Genomic DNA, 26905 nt, shown 5'->3' on the forward strand with positions numbered 1-26905 from the left:
GACTCTTGGCCTCTGCTTTAGGGCAACGCATCTACCCTGAGTGGAGGCTGCGGGGAGGAAGAAAACCCTAGGTCTCCACGGCACTCCCCAGGAATTCAGCCTCTTCAACTCCACGCCGGTGGTCTGTCCCTCCTGGTAAGATACGGTGCCCCTTAGTGGGGAGCTGAAGGGAGAGCTCCCTGAATTCCTGGCCCAAGGGGGGAACTTCTGTCCAGCTAGGCTTGGGGGGGGGGGGGAGGCAGGGAGCCACAGACTGTCCTTGCTCTTAGAGTTTTAGTAGATTTTCTTGAATAGATGTTTTTTCATTTGAAGCATCCCCTTAGGGAAATTTGCAGAGGCTTTAAATTTGGTTTTCCAAAGCGGTTTTCACTGGGTTTGCTGTTTGCTTGGGACCAGGCCCACAGAGGCCCTCGCCCACCATCAGCTTTCTGACGGGTCTGCAGGCTCATTCTCACCCTCCTCGGTCGGTCCAAGACTGGCTACAAAGTGACATTTCCAAAATGTGGATCTAGTCATGTCTTCCCTCTCTTCTCGGTATCTCTTCAATAGCTTCTCCTTGCCCTGAAGATAAACATCCTTGGTAGTCCTGCCTGACCTCTCAGCCTCACCTAGCAGCTGTCTCCTGGGCTGTCCCAAGCCTGCCCAGCACACAGCCATTACTGGGGGGGTCTGTCTGGATTGGAGTTCTCCCCCAAGCTCTCAGGGCATTGCCGGTAGTAGCTTCTCATCTCAGCGCTCAGTTGCACCCCCTCTCCCAGGGAAACTTACCTTTGACTTGCAGATCGGGCCACCTGGCCGCACCAGAAACACTTAGGAGACTGTGTACCTCCCCTTGGGCAGCATTCATTGAGCTCAACTTTCATGGATTACATTCATTTTGTGCTTACTTATTAATCACTTTCCCTTATTCTGTCCTACTCCAAGAGGGCAGGAACTAGAAACAGGGTATCGGTTGTTGCTTAACCCCTGACCCCCCCCCTACTTAGCACTAGTGGACATTCGGTAGAGTAGGGGGGGTGAGCCCAGGTGAGAGGACAGAGGTCCCAGGCAGAACAGAGGTGCCTCTGACGGGAGTGGAGGTGAGGGTGAGGCTGGAGGAGGGGCGGGGTGAGGACCAGGTAGGGGTCCAGGGCGGGGGTGGACAACGTGCCGGGCTCTGCCCCAGGGAAGGCTTGGAGTGTTGTTTACACTTCGGTGAGACCCACAAACTCATCCACCTCTCACCACGGGACCGGGACCGTGTCCTTAAGGCGCCCAGGGGTTGGTTGGCAGAAGGCAGGGGTGGGGGGCAGCTGGCCAACTGGTCCCTCTCCTCCCAGCCCCTCACCTGCACTTGACGCTGCAGCTGCTGCGCCCGCCGCTCCAGGAAGCGTCCCCACTGCGGGCGGCGCACTGGCATTGCCCAGCCTGGGGGTGCAGCCTCCGCCTCAGGGAACGGCTTCCGCCTCGGTGCGGAGTCCCGGCCGCAGGCGGCAGGGTCACCCGCATGGGGTCACAGGGGCCGAAGTCGCAGGGGCTGGGGTCACGGGCCGGCGTAGGTGCTGCGTGGGCACCAACGGCACGGGGTGGGGGAGGGGACGCCAGGTGGAAGGGGGGAGGGGAGGAGGAGGAGCTAAATTTGAAGACTATTTTCTAAATACTGTGGATGTTCCAAATTCCATGTAAACCACAAGCCTCTTCCGGTGCCAAGTCCTTTTCATGTTGAGATACGCCGCGTGCCTGTGCCTTCCTCCCTGCAGGGACACTCACCTGTGAGTGGGCAGTGTCTCTGTAGCGGCCATCGGGAACACGAGGACCCAGGGGACAAAATCATGTGATGAAAAAGACGCCTTGGGGGGGCAGCAGAGCAGCGCCCCCGGGGGATGGAGGGTGGGGGGAGGCGGAGGGCAGTCGCCTGCAGATGCTGCAGAGGGGACCTGGGGACATGCTGCCTGTGGCAGGGAGGTGCAAGGCTGCAGGCACTACCCTAGCAGCCCCCAAAAAGCCAGGACAGAAAGAGGGTGGGACGACCTCCCCTCGGCCCCAGCAGAATGCAGTGAACAGTAAGCACCACCCACGCCCGGGGATGGTCGCCAGAGGCCCATGAGGGTCCCGCTCCTACCCAACAGCCCCTCTTCACAGCACAGCCCCCAGGTCCCTGCTCCCCACTGAACAGGAAGGTGGCACATTACAGCCACACGGCCAAGTCCCACCGTCACTCCATAGAGCAGCTCCCTCCCTCCTTCATGCGATACGTTTTAAGTTGCTTTTGGACGCCCCTGCGCCTCACCTGGGCCCCGCCCACCCCCTCCACCGTCTACTTGTCACACAGACACGAAGGTGTGCAGCACACCCCCCAACCCCCGAACGCTTGTCTTCCCTGCACACGGCAACCAGAGCCACCCTCAGAAGGCACTGGATTGCTCACAGCTGTCAGGGACGGCGACGCTGCAGGACCACCAATCCTCTGGTCTAGGACGGGCCCCACCACCTGTGCCCCGAGCCCTGGCCTCTGGGTTCCACCAGGTCCAGTGCGGCCGCCTCCGCTCAGCTCAGGCTTCTCTGCCTGCAAAGCTCCTCTCGAGAGGGAGCATCCATGACTTACACTGGGCCCGTCCATGGACCCCTGAAGTGCCCTGTCCATCTTGATTCAAATGCAATGACGACATCAACTCCTGCATGTCTGCCCAGGTCTGCTTTGGGACACTGGGACTAGGGCAGCACCGCGACCCACAGGAGCCACCGCAAGTTACATTTGTTGAATAAGCTGTGCAGGAAATTGCCTACTACACTCCGCCTGGAAGGTGAGTGTACGTTTCCTGGGGTCACGTGACTGCTTTGAATACACTGGCTGAACACGGGAGCGAATAACCTGTCACTGTTTGTACATGTTCACCCTTCTGGAGTCAGCACTGAAATTTTGCTGTGGCTTACTGTGACAAGTGTGCTCCTAAACTACTGAATTCAGCTGCCATGTGAGCAGCCACAGGGGAAACCAGTCCGCTGGCACATGCTAGAAAAGCGCTAAGTGCTCTCTGCCTGTGACGCAGGACCCAGAGGACCCCTGAGGGCTGCTTATTTCCAGGAAAGGCGACAGCACCTGGGCCTTGACATAAAACTGAAATCAGTGTAACAGCCTCTACCTTCTGTCTTCCCAGACTGTGAAGTTCTTTCTTGGGCATCAGAAGGTACTGAGTAAACACTGTGGTTCCGATACGTATGCCTCTGGTTTGCCAGAAAGGCCTCCACGTGCATCTACGACCTAAGACACGCCCCCCTCTGAACTCCTGTTGCTCCTGCACACCTGTTCTGAGGCCACAAAGCAAAGGGGAAGCAGAAACAGCCAGGCGGCTGCCAGGACCAGGCGGGAGGAAGCGCGTCCCTGGTGGCCTCAGCCCTCCCCCTCTTTGCCTTGTCATCGAACGCCCCTCCCCGAGCTATCTTGGGGGACCCGTGCACTCACACGTCACCGGGACACCATTTACACAATCTGCTAATTACTGAGTACACTCCAGATTCAAAGAGGCATGATGGGACAGTGTGACTGAAAAACAAGTCTAAATAACTCCGGAGTCGCTGACACGCAAAGCCGTGGAAGCCAGAACACAGCAGGGAGGAGATGGCCGCAAAGTGGAGTCAGGCTATACCACGGGGACAGCGCGTGTCCCCACGCAGAGGCACTGCCGACGGACACTCAGTATACGTCTAACCAGTGGGGACAGGAGGCGGCTGTTACAGCACTACTCAATGACAGCAAATACACTTAAATACATACAAAGTTTATTAAAAATAGGTTGCAAGTGAAATACAGTAGAAATTGAAAACTACAGCAGTTTGGATGTTTTTCATAGAACGCAGTTATGAAAAGCACTGTCACACCTATTCACACTTGACCTCCCGTGCAAGGGTGGCCAAAGCCACTTGTCTGTGAGCTCAACAGCACGCACACAAATACCCAGGTATGCAGATATTTACACGTATTTATTTGCACGCACTGATGTGTACTTGTTTTCTTCTATATATTAACAGAATAGTTCTTCTGCCTCATTTTCTTTAAAGAAAGAAAGTGTGGACTTAGTCCCCGGAAGGCCACCAGTGTTCTCTGAGCTCTGGGGGGAGCCCGCTGCCCTGCACTTCCGGAGCAGCCAGCAAATCCTTCATCAACACAGAACCGCTTTACTCTCTTACTTAAGCAGGGAAATGGTAAAAGCACACTTCCAAATAAGAACCCTGATAGACACAAAAATATTTACACTTGCATTTGAATCATTTATCATACAACTCCTATTAAAGTGATTTCCAAGGCTAGACAGCCCCTCCCTCTTCTATTCGAAAGTGTGTGTGTTTTCCTAAAATACAGATTTGTAAGAAAACAACATGGTACAGAAAAATCATCTAGACCCCACATCAGGGCTTTGTCAGACAGAAAATGTGCTCACAATCACGAAGTAATTGTTTTATCATCACACAACATGAAACAGAGTGAGGTCCGTCTCCCCAGCGTCAGCCACATTCATAGCTGAAGAAATGACAGTGGTAACTAATAATTCAACAAATGAAAATTAAATAATTATATTAGTGTGAAAAACAGCTTGAACTGCCATGAGTTGTTCTTACAAATTTAAATTACAGACGCCATATGTAATCAAATCCCTTCCCTTCCCTGACAGCGAATCAATGGAAATCTCTTTTTCAAATTTAAATTACTGAACAACAGCTGTGCTCAAGTGTCACCTATTAGTATGACATGCTTCTCAAGACATTTTCGTTCCTATTCACATCAACACTGTTCAGCTCAAGATACTCTTTTATAGATTCCTTTGAATATTTGAAATGTTTTGCTAACTTTCTAACGTTAACTGCCATATTCAAAATCACCAATGATTTAGTGTAATAATAATCTGATATTTACAGAAATAAAGTTTCCTAAGTGTAAAGCCCCCAAATTTTCTTGTTGGAAAGTTTTTTCAAACAACTATTTAAAATTGATTGGAAAGGCTTGGACCCGTAAGGCACGCGCGGGAATGAAGTGTGTGGTGTGCCTCAGCCGCTTCCAGGGGCTTCGGCTAAGCTGGCCCACGACCGTCAGGGATGGCCAGTCGCATGGCATCTCTGGGCCACAGCCAGCAGTGGTCTGGCTTTGCAAGTCCTCTCTCCCCGAAGAGAAACCCCGACTGCTGTGTCTCAGCGCCAACAGTTGTCGGGGAGTCCAAGCTGTGCCCTGTCTGAGGAGCTAAAAGAAAGTTTCGACAAAGAACAGAAACAGGACTTGTTTGTGCCACGTGGGGAGGAAACCCCTCGTTAGCTCCACTGCTCTCCATTCTGTCACAGCCCTTTTCAGCTCAGGCTCTAAAAACAAACTAACAAAAGTTATCGTCACGTGAGCCAGATAGTTAAGAATTAGACAGTGTTGAAATTGTATAAATGATAATCTCTTGGTAAAATAAAATAGAATTTCTTGGAATTGGCCCGTCTCTAAGTGCCAACCACTTCAGAAACAAGTACAGCGACTTAGAAACAGAGCCCTCCTTGTGTCCAGGCTCCCACCCGCAAAGCCACACGGGGGACTCGGGGTGGACACAGGTGTCCTTTGCTTTCTCACTTTGTGTTCAGTTCGTTTTCCAGTTCTGTTAGTTTCCGAGAGGCTTTGACTTTATTAGACACATCTTGACCTTGTGAAAACAGACGCTGGCGCTCTCTGAATGTCAAGTTTTCAGGGGCTCCTGAACTTCCAGGTAAATCTGCATCTTGGCTGCATTACAGGGAAACACAAAAGATTACTGGTCAAAGCGGAAATAACTTGTCAGTAAGTAGTTAAGTTTACGTTAATGGGCAATTAAGTAAAATTTTTGGTGAGAGAGACTCATTCTTTGCTCAATTTTGCCATAACCTTTCCTATAATTCAAATCATTGGGGCTGTATTCAAACCCATTTAGAAAAAAGGGCCATATATTCTCCTTACTAAAATGTTCATTTTCTCCAGTCACATCTAACTCTCAAAACTCTTTAGTGACTTCAGTTTTAACAAGCAGGTAATTCTGAATAAATTTAGCTAAAGGAGCACGGCTGTAAAATACAGGATGCTAATGAACTCTGCGTGTGTCGGAGAGGCGCTGTCCCTGTGTGTCACCGAGTAAGAAGTTCTAGTTAAGATACAAAGGATTTTCTGGATTAGTTCAACCTCCATGTTTTAAGAACCCTTTGGGCAACAGCATTTCTGACTGAAACTGAGGCGGGGACACTCAGGGAAGACAGCAGCCGCTTCCCTCGGCGCCCCCTCAGGGCTGGCCTGAGTGCAGCGCACCTGGACGCTGCCCCAGAACTGCTGGCCTCTGTGGCAGAAGCCAACGGCAGCATGTCCCAGTGACTCCCGCGTCCTGACTGGTGAGCGTGGCACCCACACCACTGCCTGAAACAACTACGTTACGACACAAAATAGAAACGCTCACATGCTCACGTGATTTTGTACAATGACGAAAACCTGGGCGGACAACGAAGACTCTGAGACATGAGCAAGGAGCCTCGGGGAGGCGGGGGAGGCGCCCGGCAGCACCAATGTAAATACCTTTTGGACAGTTTCTCTCTCGGGTCCCGATACACATCCTGGGCACCAAGGAGAATCCCAGTAGATCCCATGTAAGAGTTTGGTCCTTTTCCATAAAAGAAAAAGTCAAGTTAAAGTACTTGCATTTATCCTCCAAACTTGACTCATGAAGCTGCAGCGCCCACAGAATAAGACACCTTTAATTACCGAACAAGAAAGGTGACCGCTCTTCAGATTAGATTGAAGCCCCATCGATCTGCAACCCCCATCCATCCAAGTGGCCTGAGTAATCCAGTCACCACTGTCACAAGCTGCTGAGTAACTGGCCTCATCCCTTTGGTATTTATTAGAGAGGAGATGGCATCGGCCTTAGCTAGTGACAGCCAAAAAGTTCCAACCAGATCAAGTGCGTAATTATCGTCCATTCAGAAAAAAAGTCCACAGAAGACTGACGTGCATGGGCGACACAACCCTCTCAGACACCCGCTACTGAGCATTTTCCTACAAGGCCACTGACAGCAGAGGCAGTCAACCTGCAGACTAAGAGGGAAGCACGTGATTCAAGCTCCTCTTCTCAGGATAGCTACTGAATTTTTTTCAAAATACATGAAGGTAATTATTAAAACACAACTTTTTGAACAAATGAACTGTTAGCCCCCACCCAGCATCGACACTCGAGTCCGACGCAGGGATCACTGACAAAACAAAAACAACAGCCAGAACAGCACGGTGTGAGGGGAGAGCAGCTCTGCCTGCGACGGGCCCAGTAATGCCAGTGAGCGGCTGGCTGTCACCTACCCATCAGCTCCAAGGGCTGGGGAAGAGCAAGACATGACGCAGTTTTAAATGCATCCACGTATGCTAATATTGCCACTAACGAAATATTAAATCGTAATGCATTGAAACAGTACTAATGTATTTCTATTAACTGTAACATCAGCAGGAAAAAGAAAACTTCACACTTAAAAAATATTTTGCTTGTAGTAATACATGTTGCGGCAATAAATGCTGAAAACACTCAGCCAACACTGACGGCAGTGGGGACTGGATTAAAGAGGCCACACAATTATCACAATATTCCTACGCGGAAATCACCCCTTTCAGACAAGCTGCACAAGCATGAATTTGATGCTTCGATATAAGGCCCTCTTGCGTAGAAATGTGTCTGATGTATCTGAGAGAGTCCCGTTGCTTCTGAACGATCTCTCTACGCATTGTATCTTTCGTGATTACTTAGTGCGGGTTTCCTACCACCACTGGATGGAAAGTCACCCAGCTCAGCCAAGACTCAAAAGATCCAACAGGAACCCAGCTCTAACTCAAGGTAATCCACAGCAGGCCTTTCAACAAATTATCTGCGTAGTGGACGTTTTTCAATTTTAATTCTAAATTTTTCATTCATTTTGTTTTTAAAAATAGTTTTATCTTTTGAGCTTTGTTTTAAGAATGATACTTGTTTCTTCCACTGGTACGAATCAGTTTTTCAAACTTTTTAGTTAATCGGATTATCAAATACTTTCAGCTGACTCCACATGAATTAACACTACACATTGCAAACAATCTCCAAAGAGCTTTAGTAAAGACTATGTTTAACGCATCGCTGTGCTGAAATCATTCCAATCCACAGCCTGACTCCACTCCTACAGCTCCCAGTGGAAGAAGCCAAGTGCCATCTGCAGAATCAGGCTTTTCCAGAGCGCTCACGACAGAGCTGGACAGAGGGAAGGGACGGTGTTAATGAGGTGACAGATGGAAGAAGGTCAGAATGCATTCTGCATGTGGTACGCCTGCTCTGTACGTCACAGAGGAAAGAGTCTGCAAAGACGCGGGGATGCAGGGTGTATGTAGCCTGCTCCCACGCAGACCTCGGGTGGGAGACAAGACAGGGTTAGTGGTGTGACTGAAAGCCAGCCAGTTAGTGACAACTCAGCTGGTGTCCTGTTACCCAACTCAGGTCCATTCTGTCACAACAGACATTTTACAAACCCACAACAGACAGGTTGGCTTCTGAGTGGCCACCGAAACGCTGTCTGCTGAACCTCAGTGGATGAGCTCTGACTCAGCGGGAAGGGAGCCGCTGGCACACGAGTCACAGCCGTGCGAGTTCTGGGCTGGTCAGCGTCCCCGGCACTGCTGAGTCCCCTGCCCTACGAGTCTATACTGAACCTGAGAAGGCTGACGCCAGCATTCTCATTTGCTGCAAGGACTGGGCTTAGTCTGAAATGTGAATCTCCCCATTCACAGTTGTATCTTAAACCTAACTTGCTGTGCTGAGCACACCCCACAGCAGCCCCGCACGTGCAGGGCCCTGCCATGTGCGGCCAGTCGGCAACTGTGGACGACACCCGGGCAGCTGCATGCCCACTGAGGTCTGCGAGCAGGGCTGCGGTGCAGCCAGAGGGCAGGTGACAGTGGAGTGGGGCCAGTGACAAGGAAACGGTCATTTCACAGTGACCAGGGTGTCTGGCCCGGCAGGATGCAGCTGGTACTAAGCAGAAGCGTCACCCTGCTTAGTGGAGCGCTCCAACAGTTTCAAGCCACTACACAAAAGCAGGAGTGCCTAGGACACCGCCACGTGGCATTCATCCAGGACAGAGTCCTACTCAGGGCAGAGGACAGACACTCGGCACATAACGCTGACACCGCTACTAAACAGAAACTTAGCATCAGATACCAAACTGTATGAAAAGGGGGCGTGTTCTACCGAATGTCAGCATTATCTGAAGAGAGAGAATGGAGGCCCAGACCAACAGCACTTCGAGGGGCTGGGGAGGGAGGTGTGGAGGGAGGGGACGGAGGGAGGGGACTGACTGCCGTCCGCTGATGAAAGAGATGGATTCTGGGAAGTGCACAGGTACTTAGAGCCTGGGCCGTTTGCCAAGGAGGATGCGAGCAGACATTACAACTGGAGGAGGAAAGCAGCACCCAGACTCCCAAGCGTGCTGATTGAGGCGGACACACGACAGCGGGAGGTGCGCAGAGGCGCCGAGACGCCAATCAGGAAGACAGCGCGGCTGATGGGCTGACCGGCACGTCTACCATTTACCTCGACCTTTGGAGTGGCTGGGATGGAAGCCGCTCGCTTTTTTTGGTGGGGGCAGGGGCTGGCCTGCTCTGCGAGCAGTACCGTTGGCACTGGCCGAGGGTGGCTGGAATGAGTTGGAGAGAAAGATGCCATCGGAGGCCGGGCGCGGCTGGCAGGGGGGCTGCCGTGGCCTAAAGGCGGCCGGAGGAGACCTTGTCGAGCCGGCGTACTTATCCTGACCTGCGGGGCCGCCGTCCTCCTCCTCCTCGTCGTTGTATGCAACGAACTTGGCGGTGTACAGGGAGTCAGGGGAGAGGGCCTGCGCCTGCAGGGAAGAGGCGGTGCGCTGAGGTGGGGGGGGAGGAGCGTTAGCCGCAGGGGACAGGGACGGGGGCGCGTAGCCCCGTGGAAGCGGAGGTCTGCACAGACCCGGCTCCTCAGGCTCCAGCAACCTGCGCTCGGCCTCGTCGTGCTGTCTGCGCCTTTCGGCTTCCAGGCGGCTGTAATACCCTTCTTCCTGTCGCCTCTGCCGGCGGGAATAGACAAAAGCGCACAGGTCAGACAGAGATCGGGGGGACCAGAGCCCACCCGACCGGCCCTCACAGGGCAGGGAAGCATGGATTGACCCCCCAGCCCCCACCGCCACCTGACAGAGTCCAAGGCACATGAACGTTTGCGCATGGTTATGACTAGGACAGAAATGAGCAGATCAACCTGGAAGCGGCCTTCTCGAGGCCCACGAACACACTCACACTGCTCTGGAATGAGTCGACACAAAGCTGCTCAGAAGTGCGGAATGAACGAATGAAGTCACAGGTGCTTCCAGGCTCCCCACGTGCCTGCTATGTATCACTGTCCCCTCAGTCACCTGCCAGACTTCTAATTCCCCTCTGCTCCTCGCTCTGGGTCTGCCTCTCTCCTTCTGTTTTCAGTATGACAGTAACTTACCTGTCACTGCTGCATTTACAGAGCAAACAAGCCACACACAGGCTGTCACTGGCCGCCTACGGCTGGCACTCTCGGTGCCTTTCCACTGACCCCCAGGGGGTTTAGAAGAGCAGTCCTTCTAGAAGGGCAGGGGTAAGTTCCCTGCTGTGTCTCCCACTACTGAGGGAATTTCATAGGAAACCATCAAGTGTAAAAACATTACTCATTTCCCAGAGCAACAACCTAAAACATGCTTTCCGCAGTTCTTAACTTGTATTTCACGTCTTTGACTCCCTCACAGGAAATCAGAGAGCCAGGCATTAAGGGCAGGAGCGACAGGATATTCAAATATATTTGACACACACGATACATTTTTCTGACATACATCCGCACAAACTACAGTTGACAGAGTTAAAATTATTTTAACATTAAAAAAGGTAACAGCACAGTTTTGTTAAAGATTGACAGAAGTTTTCAAACATAAGAAAAAAGTAAGTAAGAAAGGGGATGAAAGATCAAACAGAATAATCTCCCTTAATGTGAAAAATGTTTAATGCTACGGAATGCAGCACAATGAATTTTAAATTCATTTAACCAAAGATAACTAATTTTAGGGACCTTGCTGGCCTTAGGGGAAACGATTCTAGTCCCCGTTTCAATCTGTACGCCTGTGTGTCGTCCTGTTGCTTCCAGACGCACGTGCACGCCAAGTGAGTGAACACTGGGCGAGGCTCCCCCCTCCGAGGGAGCAGATGTAGGAGCAGAGGCCGGAGCCCGACCCTGGCCCTGACCCAGCGTGTCGCTTCACCTTCTTACTCTGTGTGGACATCCTGAAGGAGAAACATTTTCTCTTACTTTCCACACAAGTAAGTGTTCTCTTGGGTTTGGAACGAAATCTAGAATGATCTCTCAAGCGGAGCTGTCGGGTGCCTTAGCGTCACAGAAGAACAGCTGCTCGAGAACACTTTCGGGGGAACCACACGTCCTCCGTCAGTTACACTCAGAGCAGAAACAATCACAGGACCCAAGAAGCCTTTTTTCTACCCAACATTTTGCTATAACAAAGCAAACGCATCAATTTTGGACATTCTGTATGAAAAAATAGGTTACTCAACTTTGTTTTACATGGAGCACTCAGTTACAGAAGCAGTTGCTGAAACAGTGTGTCTGACGCAGGCATGAGTTGTGAGCACACATGCAGGGAAACCCAACGGCCCGAGTCTCAGCAGAGACAACCTGCCGTCCACACGCGCTGCTGCCCGGTGGACCTGCACTGGCTAGGGCTCCATGGGCACCCGGTCCAGACAGGCCTCCCAGGGCTGGCGGGATGTGCATGCCAACTCTGGGACAGCTAAGATACAGCTCTCCACGCAGCCAAGAAAAGGAGAACAACACCGAACACCGTAGAACTGAGAGGTCCAGGGGTTTCCTTAGAAAGGCCATCCGTTTTGACTTATCCCGTCACACAGGGCTGTGGGGGTAACCTAATCCCTAAAGCCCAGACTTTCGGAAGAGACCTCAAAAGCTGTCCAGATACTACAGGTAAGGGACAGACTTAAGGAGGGGTGAAAGTCTGTAAAACACAGAATCACTGATGTACGTACAGGTATGTGTCCTCACGTTATTATTCTACTTTCATTGCAATCTGTCACATGGCTTCTGTCAATGTGCCTCTTTGAGCAGGTATCCTAGCAGATCATATCACTACAAAAAGCTTCCTAAAGCTTCTTTTCCTGGGGTGGGTGGGGGGAGGCTGCTCTCGAGATATAGTTCGCTGGACTATCAAAGAGGGAATTGTTAATAAAAATGAAACTTTCCCCATCAGAAGTTGTGGCAGTCGAGCTTTCACCTTCACAGAAGGGAACTAACAGATGGCCGCTGACTCCCCACGTCAGTGCAGGGGGGCCCCACGGAAGACAGGCTGCAATGCGCACTGCCGGAGAGGGAGCCAGAGGACAACGTTCTGTCATTTTAAAATTAACTGAAAGGATTACTCAGAAAAACATGGAAACAAAGTAGTAGCTCAGGACACCCAACACATTACACACTAAGTTCAATTTTCCTTGTATCACGGTTTTCATAAGCCATTTGCTCTCTTTACCATCAACCAGAATGGAGTAGTTTCAGTCAATCATCTATTTCAATGCTTCCCGTTAACAGTCTGTCTCACTACACTCCTGTCTCTTCCCACAGCTCAAACTCAAGTTGCACAACTGAGCCAGCATCGCGGGCATAGCAGCAGCTGCACCACGTCCAGTGCGGGAGAGCTCGCGGCTGACCAGGCCCACAAGCTCAGAAATTTGAGAGAGACAACACGCAGACATCAGGGGACTGGACACAGTTCAGAAGAGAGGTGGGGGGCCGGTTGGGCCCTAGGTTTTGGTCCAGAGACAAGGCGGGGGGACCCAGGCACGTCTTAAGAAAGAGATCAGCTTCCGCCCCTGTGCCCAGCCAACCAATTCCGTTCAGGCTAAGAGGGGAGAGCCCAGCTGCCCTCAGAGGACCATAACCTTTTCTTCAGCATCGCGCTTGGCCCGCTCCTCCTCCTGCCTGGCCCGCTCGTCCTCCTGCCTGGCGCGCTCCTCTGCCTCCCGTTTCCGCATCTCTTCTAATTGCTGCTGCCGCCTTCGCTCCTCGTCCTGTAACTAACAGCAAAGGAACATTAACTTTCACTCAACAAACTCCACCGGCTCAAGACATAAGAGGCACATACTGAGACGAGCAGACACACATACAAGTTAAATACAAAATACCAGGTTAAGGTCACAGTTGAAAAACAATAAAACTTACACAATTATAGCTCTAATTTCAAAATAAGGCACTTAAAAACTCTGTCCCCACAGTTCCAGTATTATTCTTCCGTTAATTGTGGTCCAAAGAACAACACATCCATCTTATTATACATTCATGCACGAAACAAACATGGTTCTTTTATGAGAATGTATTTAAGTCACCCAGCTCATGGAAACTAATAGACGCGAACGGCAGACATGCCCACTTTGTGGAACTATGGAACCACGGCGTCCCTCACCCCTGGTTCATCCTGGTTCCCACTATGAATGTCAAGAAGAAAGCCTGCACTCTTGCGGCACATGGCAGATCCACACTAGCCTTGAGGGGGGGTGGGGGGACTCCACGGCAGCACAAGACTCCAGCGGGGCGGGGCGTGGCGACGCTGAGAGCTGGTGTAGAGGTGCCACGTGGTCTTGGAGACCAAGTTTCTAGCATTCTTCCCACTCTGGCCCTTTGTCACCCGTTAGTTCCCTCTAGGTCGCACCCCAGACTCCAAGAATTCCTTCCCAGCTCAGGGATATTCCAAAGTTGAGTCCCAGGATGTAAACGGGAATTCTGGAAGAAGCTTATTCTAACCCTCTTGTGCCACATACACCTCTGCCAAGTGACGCCCCATCTGCCTGAACTCTGCTGGGGAGGGGCCCCTCCCTCCCACGACTCTACCCAGCACAGAGTGATCTGTTGATCTAAGAGTCTCCGTCTGTTTTCCATTTTGTGTCACCTCGGTTCAAACTTTTTGGAACAACACAAAACAAATTTAACAGCTTTGCTTCAAATGCTTAACGCTATCTTAAAAAACCCCCAGACACATCTTCTACTCGAGTTCCTGTGCCTTCATCCTCCTGGCCACATTACTCTCTGTACTCACTGCAGGTTGAAAACAGCTCTTCCAAAGAGGAGCCCTGACTATGAAGCACACCTGGCCAGCAGAGAGCAGAGTAAGACTCTCCGCCGCCGTCTCGCTACGATGAACGCAGCTACTGCCACTGTGAGCCTGAGCCAATGACAGCTGTGGACTACGGGGCTCTGTGCTCCTTTGCTTCTCGGCACCGCCCGGGGCTACAGCGCCACCCCCCCCCCACCCCCAACCACGCACACGCGAAGTGGAGCTGGTTCAAAACTTTAAAATGAAGATGGAGCTGGGAGCCGCCTGGCTTGGTCCCTAACCGCCGCAGGAGCCCCTGACATCAAGGCCCTCGCGGTGTTTCTGCATCTGCAGACCACTAGTTATTCTGGACGTTGTTCACTGCAAAAACAGAAAGTGCTTTGGATTTGAGTTGTGGGTCTTTTTTGCTTTTAAAACAAACACTTAACAACATCGTTCTTGCTGATTTCTGTGGAACAAACATTGTGTTCTGGTGGGAAAGTAACAAATTAACTTGCGCCATTAGGGTTTTCATGTCAGCAAACAATAATAAACAAATTGACATGCTCTTCGCAAGAAGACAGATGAATTTAACTTCCGTGTTACTGTCATCTAGGTCTGAGCCCAGAGGGCTGCCAGGCCAACTGGCGGTAGGAGCTGTGGGGCAGGACCAGATGCTGCTGCTTCAGAACCAGGGAAGCCAACAAGTGGACCAAGTGGCCTGGCGTGGAGACACACGGGAGCCAGCATCTGGGGACAGCTCCCTGCAGGAGGCACTTACTGCCAACGAGGGAACATTCACCAAGGACTCTGGGGTCATCAGCAAAGATGATGAGAGAGGGCACGCCGATGAAAATGACAAAATAAACAGCAGGTGACAGTATTAAATATTCTATAGATACGTACTTTACGAAAGAATGTAAAATTGCACTGATGCATTACAGGTTTTGCTGTTAACCAGTAAAGCACAAACTCATTTCATTATCTTATACTTTCTGGACCTAATTAGAAACAAATTCTGGGCAAAAAAACCAGTATACGTTTAAGTAGGAGTATACTATTAAGAAATCAGAACAATTACATTTGTCATAGTTACAGGTACAAAATGCTCCCTTATAAATCTATAAGGAAGCATTTTTCTCTTAAAAACCTTCATTCTTTTAAATCTGGACGGTGGTAAGCAAGGAGCCTTCTCCTTGTGTTTACTTCATTAGTTAATATTTTTAAAGAAAAGCGTATCAACCAGCACTATTAAAATTAAGGCAGTTTCTTTCCACTTTCCTTTTCAAAACACAGACTGTTTTATTCTTCAAAGATATGCTGCTTTACAAAAAAACCAAAATCCCAAAAACGTAATGAGAGAAAAAGAGACTCTAATCTCTTAATTTACTCTAAATGGTAACTCAAGAATGAAAGTTACATGCGAACAAAGCAGTCTCGTAGAAGGCTATACTTGGGGGAACAGACCTCAACAAATATAATACTAATTCTTACGGAATGAATGAAGACCGCCCAGACTAAAATCATTCTAAAGCAAGAACTACGCTGGGATTTCAAAAGCCAGTATGTAAGCTTGATCCAAGATTTTGTTACCCTGGCAGTCCACATTTCAAAAAAAGGTTATTTTTAGGTTAAAACAAGTATGTAGAGATCTGTGTGTTTAGAATTTGTATTACAAAAATACACTAACTTGTATCTTTGTATTTTACTTTTTTGACATTTTCACTGAAAAGCCAACTAACTAAAAGTCTGCTAGGCACGTGACCCTTAAGAAACCTTTCTCTCCGCAGGCATGTTGTGCTTTTAGGCCACCTATTAAAAGCACTCACACTAAAACAATTTTAAGGCCCCCAAATGAAGCAGCCCTGATGGGCCTGTTTATCACGACAGGCCCTGGTACCCGAAGTCCTGGTTCAGAGCCAGCTCTGCAGCTCACCGCCACGAGAGCATGGGTTCCTCCCAGGAAAAGTCTGTTCTCACACTGAGGAATGCGCATGGAATGGTGCAGCACTGGGTGCAGTGAACGAGGGCTCCTTCCCTCAACATGGGCTGTACCCGCTTTCAATTTAAGGAAGATGATGATGTTATCAGGAGTTGTGAGTCTACAGGGCAGCTGCTGAAAGCCTCTAGGGGCAGACAAATCAGTGACCCCAGCAGGGGATGTGGCTACGAGTGCCCCCCCCACACACTGCCATCTTGCTAGGACAACTGTCCTGGGTTCCACTGCTCTATCCCCAGTATGTACATGGCGGCCTCTCGTCCTCAGGCCAAGGAACGGCCGCGGTCACCCTTCGGCTCTGAAGTTCTGGCCAGGGCCACTCCCCAGGAATAGGTGCCTCTTAAGTAGGTTTCCCCTGGTTCTCGCCTGAAGTTCTTCCAGTTTAGCTCAGCCCTTCTGTGCCCGGGAGCCCGCGGTGGGGCACGGCCCCAGCTCTGCAGTGCCCAGCGAAGAGCAGGCAGGACGGCAGCGCTCGGGAGGGAAGGTCTGGCCTGGGCTTTGCAGGAGCAAAGCGGGAGCACTGCCATCTGTGGGGATACTGACTTCACCGGGATGCCCTGCGGGGGACGGACTTTTCCCCAAATCCCGGGAGCTGTCAGGTCACCTGAGTCAGCAAATGAACACTCACATGGAAGGACAAAGCGGGACGAGCCTACTGAGAGACCGTCGGGTCATGGAAAGTTCTAGTTGGAAGACGGTTCCTCGCAACAGAGTCTTCTGAGCAGGAGACTGTAGCGGGAAGAGCCCTGTATCTGAACTCAGAAGATCCTGGTTAGTCCTGATTCTCTCTGACACTTAAGGACTGGACGTGCCCCTTCTGTTCTGCCCACATCACAGGCCGCTTATGAACGAAGAAGACAAGGATGCGTGCAGTTCTTTGGCGGCCTAGAGCAACACAGGCACGAGATCCACACCCAGCCCTTCAGGCTTCAGCCCACGAGTGACTGAGGAGGAGGAAAGGGGCCTGGGCTGCCCTGGGGAGACTCAGAACGTCTCTCTCTGTGACAGGGAAGCCACCGCACGGTTCTGAGGACTTCTGAGAGCCAACGTGTTTGGAGTAGTATCACAGTGGCAGCCTGTGAAGGGGAAAAGGGTTCGGAAGGAAGTCTCCTGCAGTAACTCAGGCAGCACATGACGGAAGCCTAGGCCAGGGTGAGTGTAGACACACCCTGTAGACTTTCGCAGTGGAGAGAAAAGGGGGTTATGGTAACTGGAACGTCTACACACTGAGCAACTAGAAGAACCTGCCGTGGGGAAGGCGGAAGTTGGAGACGGGCAGCGGCAGGTAGATGAGGGTCTGGACTAGAAACGTTGTCGGAAGGGTGTCGCTGGCATCAGAGCCAGCAGGCACCCGGGAGTGATCAGAGGCAGAGAAAGCAGGCGGCGGGCCCTGGGCCATCACGAGACCAGCGGAGGAGCAGATACCAGCGAGGGCAGCCCCCACCTCGGAAACCTGCTGCTCCCGGCAGGAGTGGACCTGCCTCGTTTATCCCATCCCGAGGTGCTGCACGGGGCAGGGTTCCTACACGATGGTCATGTGTCGCCACTGTGCCCGATACCGTAAGGAGAGGATTAACGCCTCACAGATCCTGACACAGTAAGAACTACAGATAATGACATCATCGGTCCTGGGGAATCAGGCTAAGGCGGACTCAGAAACGGGCTGGCTAATATCAATATTGATATTCAAAATAATGATCTTTTAAAGGAAGAAAAACCCTGAACTATTTCTTTGAAATAAAAACCTTAGTGGAGCCCTAACCCTTAAATGTCATTGTTCCTCTGCCATAAATCTTCACAGCACACATGGTTTCTTTGGGCCTCACCTCTCTAAGCTGGTGCCTCTGCGGGTCCCTGGTGGGTAACGGATGCTGAGCCACCGTTTGGTAAATGAAGATCTCACACAAAGAAGCAACTCTGCGTGAGGGACACTTCCTAACCACCCACTACAGGGACATGTCAATACACCGAGGAGGAGGGAGGAAACAGACATTTTTTATCTCATGAAAACAAAATGTAAATCTCCGAAAAAAAAGCCCTTCAGTCAACGAGGAGGGGAAATGTTTTCAAAAGAAGTTTATCTCTGGAGTGATACTGCCACCACGCTATATTTAAATTTTAAAAAGGAAGGCTGTTACTTGGCGAGAAGGCCACTAAAGTCAAACCTGAATTGGGGAATTTTATTTGTTTGTTTTAAGTATTGCCTGATACTGGCCTTTTATCATTTAAAAGTCGACTAACAAATGTTGACTTCAAGTTAATGTAGGAGTCAGAATATAACCGTCTGGCAGATACACAGCTACGGCGTGAAGCGCGATAGGACCACATGGCCAGCCCACTTTCCCAGTGTTAAACAGTGAATTTACAACAGAATGCGATTTCCAGTATTTGGGGCGGGCAATAAACTGGGATGGCTGGTAAACCACACTAAAATCCACGTGACGTTGAAGGAAACACAGGATATATGTTTGCTGGCGAGCTCCTTCCTGCTGCTCACGGAGTTACCTCCTACACAGGCGCAGCTTAGCTGGCAAACAATGTCAGTGTCAATTCAGCTGAGTTTCTAACAGCTGAACATCTAAACTCCATTTCTAATGGAACAAGAATGAAAGGGGTTACGCTCTGCACAATTTCTTTCATTTGCTCATGTATTTATGACCAGTAAGAATACACAGAATCAATTTTATGACTAAAGCTCAGAAAAGGTCAAAACCATCAACAAACAGTAACATTTAAAATGAAAGGAGAAAAGCAAAGAGTAGTCACTAAATGTAAAACATTCAAAGGCATGCTTCTAGAGTCACGAAAGTACAAATCCTAATCTAGGACATCCCTACGAACTCGGTCTACGGAAAACATAAAACCACCATCACTGAAAGGAAAAAGAAAATCAAGACAGAAAAAGTACCAAAGGGAAAGAAAGAACATACCAAATCTAGAACAGAGATTGCTGGCACAGCAGTCTGCTGCAGGCAACAGAGAAGGAAAAAAAGAAAGATGAAGTGTGAAAAAAAGGTTAAGTTTAGACCTGCATTCCGCCGTTAGCACATCTGCAGCTCTCACGGTTCATCTGTTTCTGGAGGACACCCCAACGAGAAAAGTAAAGAACTACAGACTAATTTCTGATATTCAGAAATGGAAAACTGTCCACATGGTAGTAAAGATTGAGTTTCATTATTAAGATACATAGAAACTAAAAAACGTAAAATTTGCCTTAGCTCTCTTATTTGGAGAGTAAGATACTAATCTTAATATGTAATAATGATACATACACAGATACTTTTAAGTAAGTCATCAGAAGAAACTTTCCAAATATCACAGTACGTACTAAGGGGCTTTAGGGGAGCCAGTATTTTAACCATCTGGAAGAACTGACAGAGCTTCAATACAAATTCAGTCTTTATGGAAAAGAGTAACTGTAGAGACATTACAGTGCTGTTGCTAACTCCTCACTGTCACAGGGACACAGTCACAGCAGTGACGATTGTGCTGCTACTTATTCATCATAACCACAGCTTTGGGTTTGCAGTTTGAACTGCAGCAAAGGGAAGCCCTTCTTTTCTTGAATTTTGGGGGGTGAGGGATACAAGGCCGTGAACACGTTCAGCTTCTTCAATGACTCCACCTGCAACATGTCCAATAGTGACACTGGCCAGCCAGAGGGAAAGGACACTGCCTGACAAGTGCACAGCCAACCATGTGTGTAATGGAGGCCAGAGTTATGAGCAGAGTGAAAATCCTCCCAAGAGCCTGGACACTAAAAATAACTAGCATTAACCAATAGTTGTTCTTTCAAATAAAATAAAATACTGATGGCAAATACAGTCGTTCTGGAAGGAGTTCACTACTGATGAGCTGGGAAATGCTAATAGAACAACGTCACAGTTAACATTTCGGCCTTCATTTGAGAAGCTTCAGTGTCTTAAGACGGACGCTGGCTGAATTTTGGGCAAATCTATATACTTTTGGGTGAAAAATAGTATATAACAAGTGTGTGCATGTGTGATGTTTCAGGAAAATAATTCACAGAGCAAACTGCAAAGGGATACTGGTAATTCGCTAAGATTAAATTTCACTGTGAGGTAGAATGAAATGTCTGACTAGCAGTTATTGGTTTAGATCTCTAGTACAGACAGCATCCAACAAAAGCTGGAATTAGAAACAAAATCCAGAAGACAGAAAGGACATGCCCTTGGCTGTCTTTTCTCAGAATACTGCGTTGTATTAAAAAGAAAATCACTAAAACTCACTCACATGGAATGGCCAACAGCACTGGCTGCCACCAACACTGACCACTGCCTCTGGCAGCAATCCTGTCCAGAGGCTAACACCAATCTTAACTTTGGCATTAAAAATCTACTGCATTAAACTAATATAAATTTTACTTTTCTTATTTGATACAAAAACGCAAAAGTTGTTTGCATAATCTGGAGAAATATGGATAAAATCCCAAGTTCTCTGATCTTCACACTACCCGTGAAACAGCATTTCGCGAGTGCTTGCTTCCTCCACCTTGTAACTGCTCTGGAGTCTGTCCGTGGTCAGGGCACTGAACCTCGTCTAACTTGTGCACAGTGCGTTACGCCCCACCCAGCACTGTAATCGAGACCAGGAGCGGGCAGCTGCCCGGCGGCTCTGGCACAGCGCCTTCTCTGTCTGCGGCAGCACGCGCTTCGACAGCAGGGCTGGGCCATGAAGGCCCAGTGTGTGCGGCCCACAAAGCCCAGGCGTTTATTCTGGCTGTTTAAGAAAAAAATGTTGCCAACCCCTGATCAAGATTATTACTGGTTCTTAACTTATTTTCTCAATTGAAGTGTTTGAGGACAGATGTAAGTTTGCTAATTAAAACAGTAAATTTCCATTTGAATTGCCTTCAATGCTTTCCAAAGGGCATGAGTGTGGGTCTCAGAAATGCCGGGCCCTCCCACCCTGGCTCTTTCTACGGGCGGAGCTGCCGGAAATCCCGCACAAGCCGCCCCACGCCCAGGGCCTTTCGCCCGCCCAGCTGCCCGGGCAGCAGGCCCCGCGGCCGCCGCCGGCACCTCCCCTTTACCCTTGCTCTGCGCTCAGCCTCCAGGCGCTGCATGATCAGCATGGTGTCCACGTCGTCGTCCTCCTCCTCGTCCTCGTCCTCGTCCTTCTGCTTGGACTCCTGCAGTCGCTTCTGGAACTGCCACTCGAGCATGAGTTTGCGCAGGCGGTCGTTCTCGTCTGCCGAGCGGTCGGCCTTGCCCTGGAGCTCCTGGATCTCCTTGCTCAGCATGTCCACGATGTGCATCTGCTGCTGCTTCTCCAGCTTCTCCTTGGCGTCCCGCTTCCAGGGGTCTGGGGACAGGCTGTCCCCCGAGGACAGCTCCTCCTTGCTGACCGTGACGTACTGGAGGTCTCTGCGCTCGATCGTGCGGGGCTGCTGCTGGGGCTGCAGCTCCCGAATGACGGTTTCTGGGGGCCTCTGCAGTGTGGAAGGCTTCTCGGGCTTCCCCGGGGGGCCGGCCACAGGGGAGAACTGGGCAGGGGTGAGGGCCTGCGTACGCATCTGGCCCAGCTTCCGCTCCTGCTCCCGGCGCTTCCGCTCCCGCTCCTCCTCCAGCCGGGCCTTCTCCTTCTCATACCACCGCTGGTGTTCTTCCCGCTTCTTCCGCTCTGCCGCAGCCACCTGAGCAGGCGGAAGCGCCATGTGGCCGGCAGGGGGTGGGGGCAGAGGCAAATCCATGGGGAGCCCATCCAAGTCGCCGGCGTAGTGCACAGGAGGCGGCGGGGGCGGCGGGGGCAGGTCTGTCCGGATGGGCTGGGACACGGCCACAGGCACGGGCTGCGCGGCTGCCGGGGTCTTCCAGCGCCCAGGGCCGCTCTTGGTGAGCGTGGACGCGGGCGTGCCCGACTTGGAGGAGTGGTCCAGGTGCTCCTGGCTAGATGTGCAGGAGCCCACGGAGGAGCTTGGATGGACCCACATGTCGCCGTCGGACTTGCGGTCCAGAATGGCCTCTATTCGATGCCGCTCGAGTTGATAGGCTTTCTCTTCCCGAAGCTCCTCTTGGGAACGGGTAATACGCTGGAGAAAGAAAAAGGAAAGCTGTGACATTTCAGTCATTTATCAGAAAAAATTACTGAAAATTCATAAACATTTTCTCTTTGGGGAGAGAAACTGTTCGGAAAAGGAGTGTACAGGAGAGGCTGCGCCTGTGCGACCGACCGCTCAGCGGCCGTGCAGAGAAGTGCCCTTCCTTCCAGGGAATCCCAGTGTCGCCGTGGTGCCCTCCCCAGGCTTCTCAGGCCCTGGCAGACTCTACTGTGGTACCAGTCACGTAACCGACTCTGAAAGGACGGATGCAGGGAAAGCAGGTCAACAGTAACCAAGTTACTTCTCTGTGGTAAAATGCTAATCGTTACTGCAGTAATTATCCACGTCAACCATCTGATCCATCCATGGCTTTCTGAGGCTCCCACAGAGCTGTGTGTGACGATGCTAGAGCAGCACGTGCATCCGGAACAGCTCTGCTCCAGTCATGGACAGGGATAAGAGCAGTGGTACAAGCATAGACATGAACTTCTGTGTGCGTGTGAGAGAAATAAATACACCTTTGTCAAAGGGCTGGTCTGATGTCTGAAAAATAACAAGTCTAAAAGTAGTTTAATCTGATAGGAATGATTCGCTATGATGTCTGAGTCAGACTTTCCCTGCCCTGTCAATGAGTAGCATTTAAAAATGCAAACCTGGAAAATGAACTGTTTTCCTTTCCCTAAATAAAAAACAAACCAACAAAATGAAATATGAAGTATTTCTTGAAAAAGCAGAAAAATGAATCATCACTTGAAAAATACAGCCTGATAGAAAACCGGGACACTGACTTCCAACACATTGCTATTGCTTTATTACGTCCAGACACCCAGTTTCCTGATTACTGGGCAACGACCCACAGCCCACAGAGAAGTGGTGCGACACGTCCTGCTCTTTGTAGGGCAGACGCTTTCTGGAGCTCCTGCCTTCAGACTGCACACAGCGGTGCCGCTCCGCTGCTATGTCTGGTGACCTGCGTCACTGCTCTGTCTCCCTGAAGACTTCTTTCAGCTCCTGGTGCTTACTGGCCTTGTCTTTCCACCCCTCCATGACAAGTCCATCATGGTTCTGAGTGGCTTAACACCACCTACCTGGCTTCAAGCCCCTGGCCTCCCGGTCTCCTGACCCCTTCCTCACGAGATCATCATAGTTTATTGAGCCAGGCTGTGAGGTGGACGCAAACAGCCGTACTAAACCATACGTGTGCAGGTTTAAAAGTGCTTCTCCCCTATGACAGGTGGACTCTGCTTCCTGTATGTCAGAGCAGCCCACACCTGGGCACAGCGCAGAGTCTGGTCCTTACTGAGTGACGGACTCAGTGACGGACACTGGAGGTTCTGGCTTAGCCACGCAGCTGTGGGCCTTCTTTCCTGGGTCAAAAGCTCCCGTGTTCAGGCAGCTGGAATGTCACGTGGGAGCACAGCTCTGTCACTCAGTAAGGACCAGACTCTCCGCTGGTACTTACTGTCCTGTGTTTAATTTACGTGTCTAGTCTGCAGCCACGTCCTCCGCTTCATGGGCAAGGACCATGGCTACTCCTGCACGCCCAGTGCTCGGGGCAGCCTCTACTTGAAAGGAAGCAGCCATGCTCAATGAGGGTCCTCATCTCTCACTCCCAGAGTCAGTGCACCTTGCCTTACCAACTGTCGTCATGGCTCAGCATCACGGACATTTCATTCATCAAACATTCAGAGAACAAAGAATCTCTTTTCTATTTAGTATCTGATCCCATGCATCCCTTTGCCTCAGTTCACCACAAAACCATGGAAGAGAAACGACCTCAGCAGTCTGTTCTCCAGGGAACCGCACTCAGCTCGCACCCTGCCAACTGCTCTGGCTGCCGCTGAGAACGTCATGGAGCCCCTCTGACCTGAGCCGCGATGCTGGGGTGGCTGCTGTCCAGGTGCACGTGTGGCCTCTCCTCATAGTTTGGCCACTGGTTCTGAGGAGGAGCCGCCCGGTCCTGGGCCTTGGATGCGGGGAAGGTGAAGTACTCTCTGGCGTACGTCTGAGTGGGGATGGGGTAGGCCTCGGGTCGAGGGGGAGGCAGCTGCTCCTGGGAAAGTAAGTGGGAGCCGAGTGAGCTTTTGCAATTTGTGTGACAGGCCAAATTCGTTTCCAATGGTCTCTTTTAAATTAGAGTATGTGTGTCATGAAAATGTAGTATGTATACACACACACACACACACACACACACACACACACAACGAAAAACTGCTTTACCCAGATGTACTAATTTAAAGCTAATTTACCTAGGATACTGAAAATAACCAAATTAAATAATCACGAACTATAGACATGCTATCTGTGGAGTGAAAGCTGTACTGGACCATTGGCCTTCGAAGGGACGCTAAGTGACAGTGATGGAAGCTGGGGGGCGTGTGGCTCAGACCTCCGTGCACAGGTTCCCGGTAGAGACGGATGTTATCCTGGCTGCTGCTCCAGGGGCCGGTGCACTTTTCCCTCCAGGACTGGGAGGCTGATCTGTTGGAAAGAGTCAGGGAAAGAAATGTAACATGACATAAACAAAACAGGACCCAACAAGCGTTCTTTAAGGGCAGTCACCGTGTGCCACACATAGCCATTCTGCCAGCGAGGTGCCTGGCACATGAGGGATTCAGGCTCGTCCTGCCGTCCATCCGCTGATAACCGGGGCCCAGAGCCACGAGGTCTCACCTACAGACCAGGGACAGCCAAGCGGTCTTGGCAAGGGCCACAGAATACATCTTTCATGCTCTGCAAACCTCGTATGAGTTGCACATTCTTCAACTGCTTCCTTTCCTTGTTAAGGATCCTTTGCAAGTCTAAGAACTGTCTGAGCTCCTGCTGGTAGGCTGCAGCCCCTGCCAGTGACATTATCAATGTACCTGCCTAGAGCAGCAACTGAGCAAAGGTTTTCCAACTTAAGATTTTATTTCCTGTTAAGAGAACACTTGTCTTGCCATCCCTCATGAGAAACAGAGCCCAGTCAGCCAATACAGGCAGGCTGTACGTCCATTTTAATAACTTAACACGCCAGAGCGTCCCTCCTCACTCTCACTGTGACCACGCGTGTACTTGGAGGAGACCTCAAGGCAACAGGAGGAGGGGCCATTCGTTCTCTTACTTGCTACGTTGGGGCTGGAGCGGTGATCGGCTCTATTCTTCATTAGTCTGTCATCACCGGGTAGTTTCTTTGGTTCACTATATTCTGCCCACGGCAGCTGAGGGCTCTCAGGTGATCCATTCTGAGCTGAATTGTTATAGAGCTCGAAACCTTCACTCTTTGGTCGGGGTTTACCTGAGCCGCGGCGATCTGAAACTGAAACCAAAGTACGTTCAAGATGTCTTCATCTATTCAAGGTTTTATTTTAAATGCCCTGTTTAGTTTTAAGAGATGAATCGACAGATACGAAGGGTGCCAAAAAAATGTAGACACATTTTAAGAAAGGAAAAAACTATTAAAATTGTAATACTCACTATGTACCAGTAACAAAAGATGAATACGTCATGTGTATACATTTTTTTGGCACACACCCGGTATTTAAAACTCCGTAAGTAAAATTTGTTTTTAGCAGAGGAAATGAGATGATTTTTATGCAAGGGTAAAATCTTTCCAGAGACTCTTTGAAAAGTTTTCAAATAAAGTAACATTTAACTGGCATTAAGGGAAAAAGGTACTCTTGCAAAGCTTATTTTCTCATAAAGTTACCTGTTTTAAGTAACAAATCTAAAGTAACAAAACCTGTTTCAGAGTAACTTTTTTCAAACTTAAAAACACACACACTCCCCTCACTTAAATATATTAATTCTTTTAATTACTCAGGATTGTCATCGTCATGAATAGGCTTCATTTGATGTGACTTACACAATCTTTTATATTTTAGTTTTCTTAGCTTCTTGCTTGGTGACCCCGATTTATTATCTCCTTTTAAGTTTCCCTCTTTGGTTTCTAACTCTGTCTACCTTGGTTCTTTTAAGTAACTGTAAACTAAGAAATTAAGACAATCAATATATTAGTATTATGTTATGAAAAGATAAAAACATGCTGAGTCAAGGTATGTGGTAAACAGCACATCATTTTTTTAAGGTACTTTTTCGTTTCAATAAACAGTTGGTCCAAGTTGCTGGGTACCTTTTCCGTGGCTGTTTTGTTACTAGTAGGTCTAGCTTTTGGGCTCTGGGCTCTGAAGTTCCCAGAATGCTGATCTATGGAGCCGAGAGCTGTCAGGGCCGGACCCCGCGGCCACACACAGTTAGCAAGCGGACTGTGAGGACTGAGATGGAAAGTATGCAGTGAGTGATTTAAAGATAATGGGACTCCTAATGCTTCCCCTTGTGGTGTCTGAACTCGTTGCTTTCAATAGCCCTACATTTATATTGATTTTGTTCTGAGGTTTTTCATGTAGCTACAAAACCACCATTCCCATCAACAAGTTAATGCATTCAAATAAGTGAGCTTTTTATTTAAAATGAAAGATAACAAGATAATCGTGTGTCCTATTTCATTTAGCACATGCAGGACTGAAATAACTGTTCATATTCCTAAACCTCCCTTCACTAGAGAATTCTGCCTGTTCTCGGAAGACTTGACATCCTGTGTTTGCCTCTGAAAACTGAAAATTCATTCATCTGCTACTGCTGCCTGAGTGCCGCCCTGCGCCGGGCACACGGACGCTCTGCCACAGACAGCCAGGCCTGTGGAGGTGAGGCCAAGTGGCTCTTAAGAGCCACAC

The 26905-nt window shown here is 49.8% G+C and overlaps 1 protein-coding gene across 29 annotated transcripts in view; it reads right to left on the bottom strand.

Annotated features, from left to right (window-relative positions):
• Positions 1-3737: 3737 nt before the first annotated feature.
• AFDN (afadin, adherens junction formation factor) overlaps positions 3738-26905 on the bottom strand; it is a 131151-nt gene continuing 107983 nt past the window's right edge. For 9 of the 29 annotated variants that reach the window (XM_074333844.2, XM_074333837.2, XM_088795003.1 and 6 more), the window contains 9 exons: positions 25297-25491; positions 24583-24674; positions 24061-24246; positions 21186-22184; positions 19063-19098; positions 12986-13120; positions 9570-10074; positions 6545-6629; positions 3738-5731 (listed from right to left, as the gene is read on the bottom strand). In XM_074333844.2, coding sequence (XP_074189945.2) covers positions 5578-5731; positions 6545-6629; positions 9570-10074; positions 12986-13120; positions 19063-19098; positions 21186-22184; positions 24061-24246; positions 24583-24674; positions 25297-25491 — 2387 coding nt within the window. In that variant the 3' untranslated portion in view covers positions 3738-5577. The remainder of the gene's footprint in view (positions 5732-6544; positions 6630-9569; positions 10075-12985; positions 13121-19062; positions 19099-21185; positions 22185-24060; positions 24247-24582; positions 24675-25296; positions 25492-26905) is intronic. The other 20 variants (XM_074333849.2, XM_074333848.2, XM_074333847.2 and 17 more) reach the window with 9 other exon arrangements.

The sequence above is a fragment of the Rhinolophus sinicus genome, chromosome 2, assembly GCF_057876585.1.
Source record: "Rhinolophus sinicus isolate RSI-liver-muscle chromosome 2, RSI-T2T, whole genome shotgun sequence".
Taxonomy (NCBI): domain Eukaryota; kingdom Metazoa; phylum Chordata; class Mammalia; order Chiroptera; family Rhinolophidae; genus Rhinolophus; species Rhinolophus sinicus.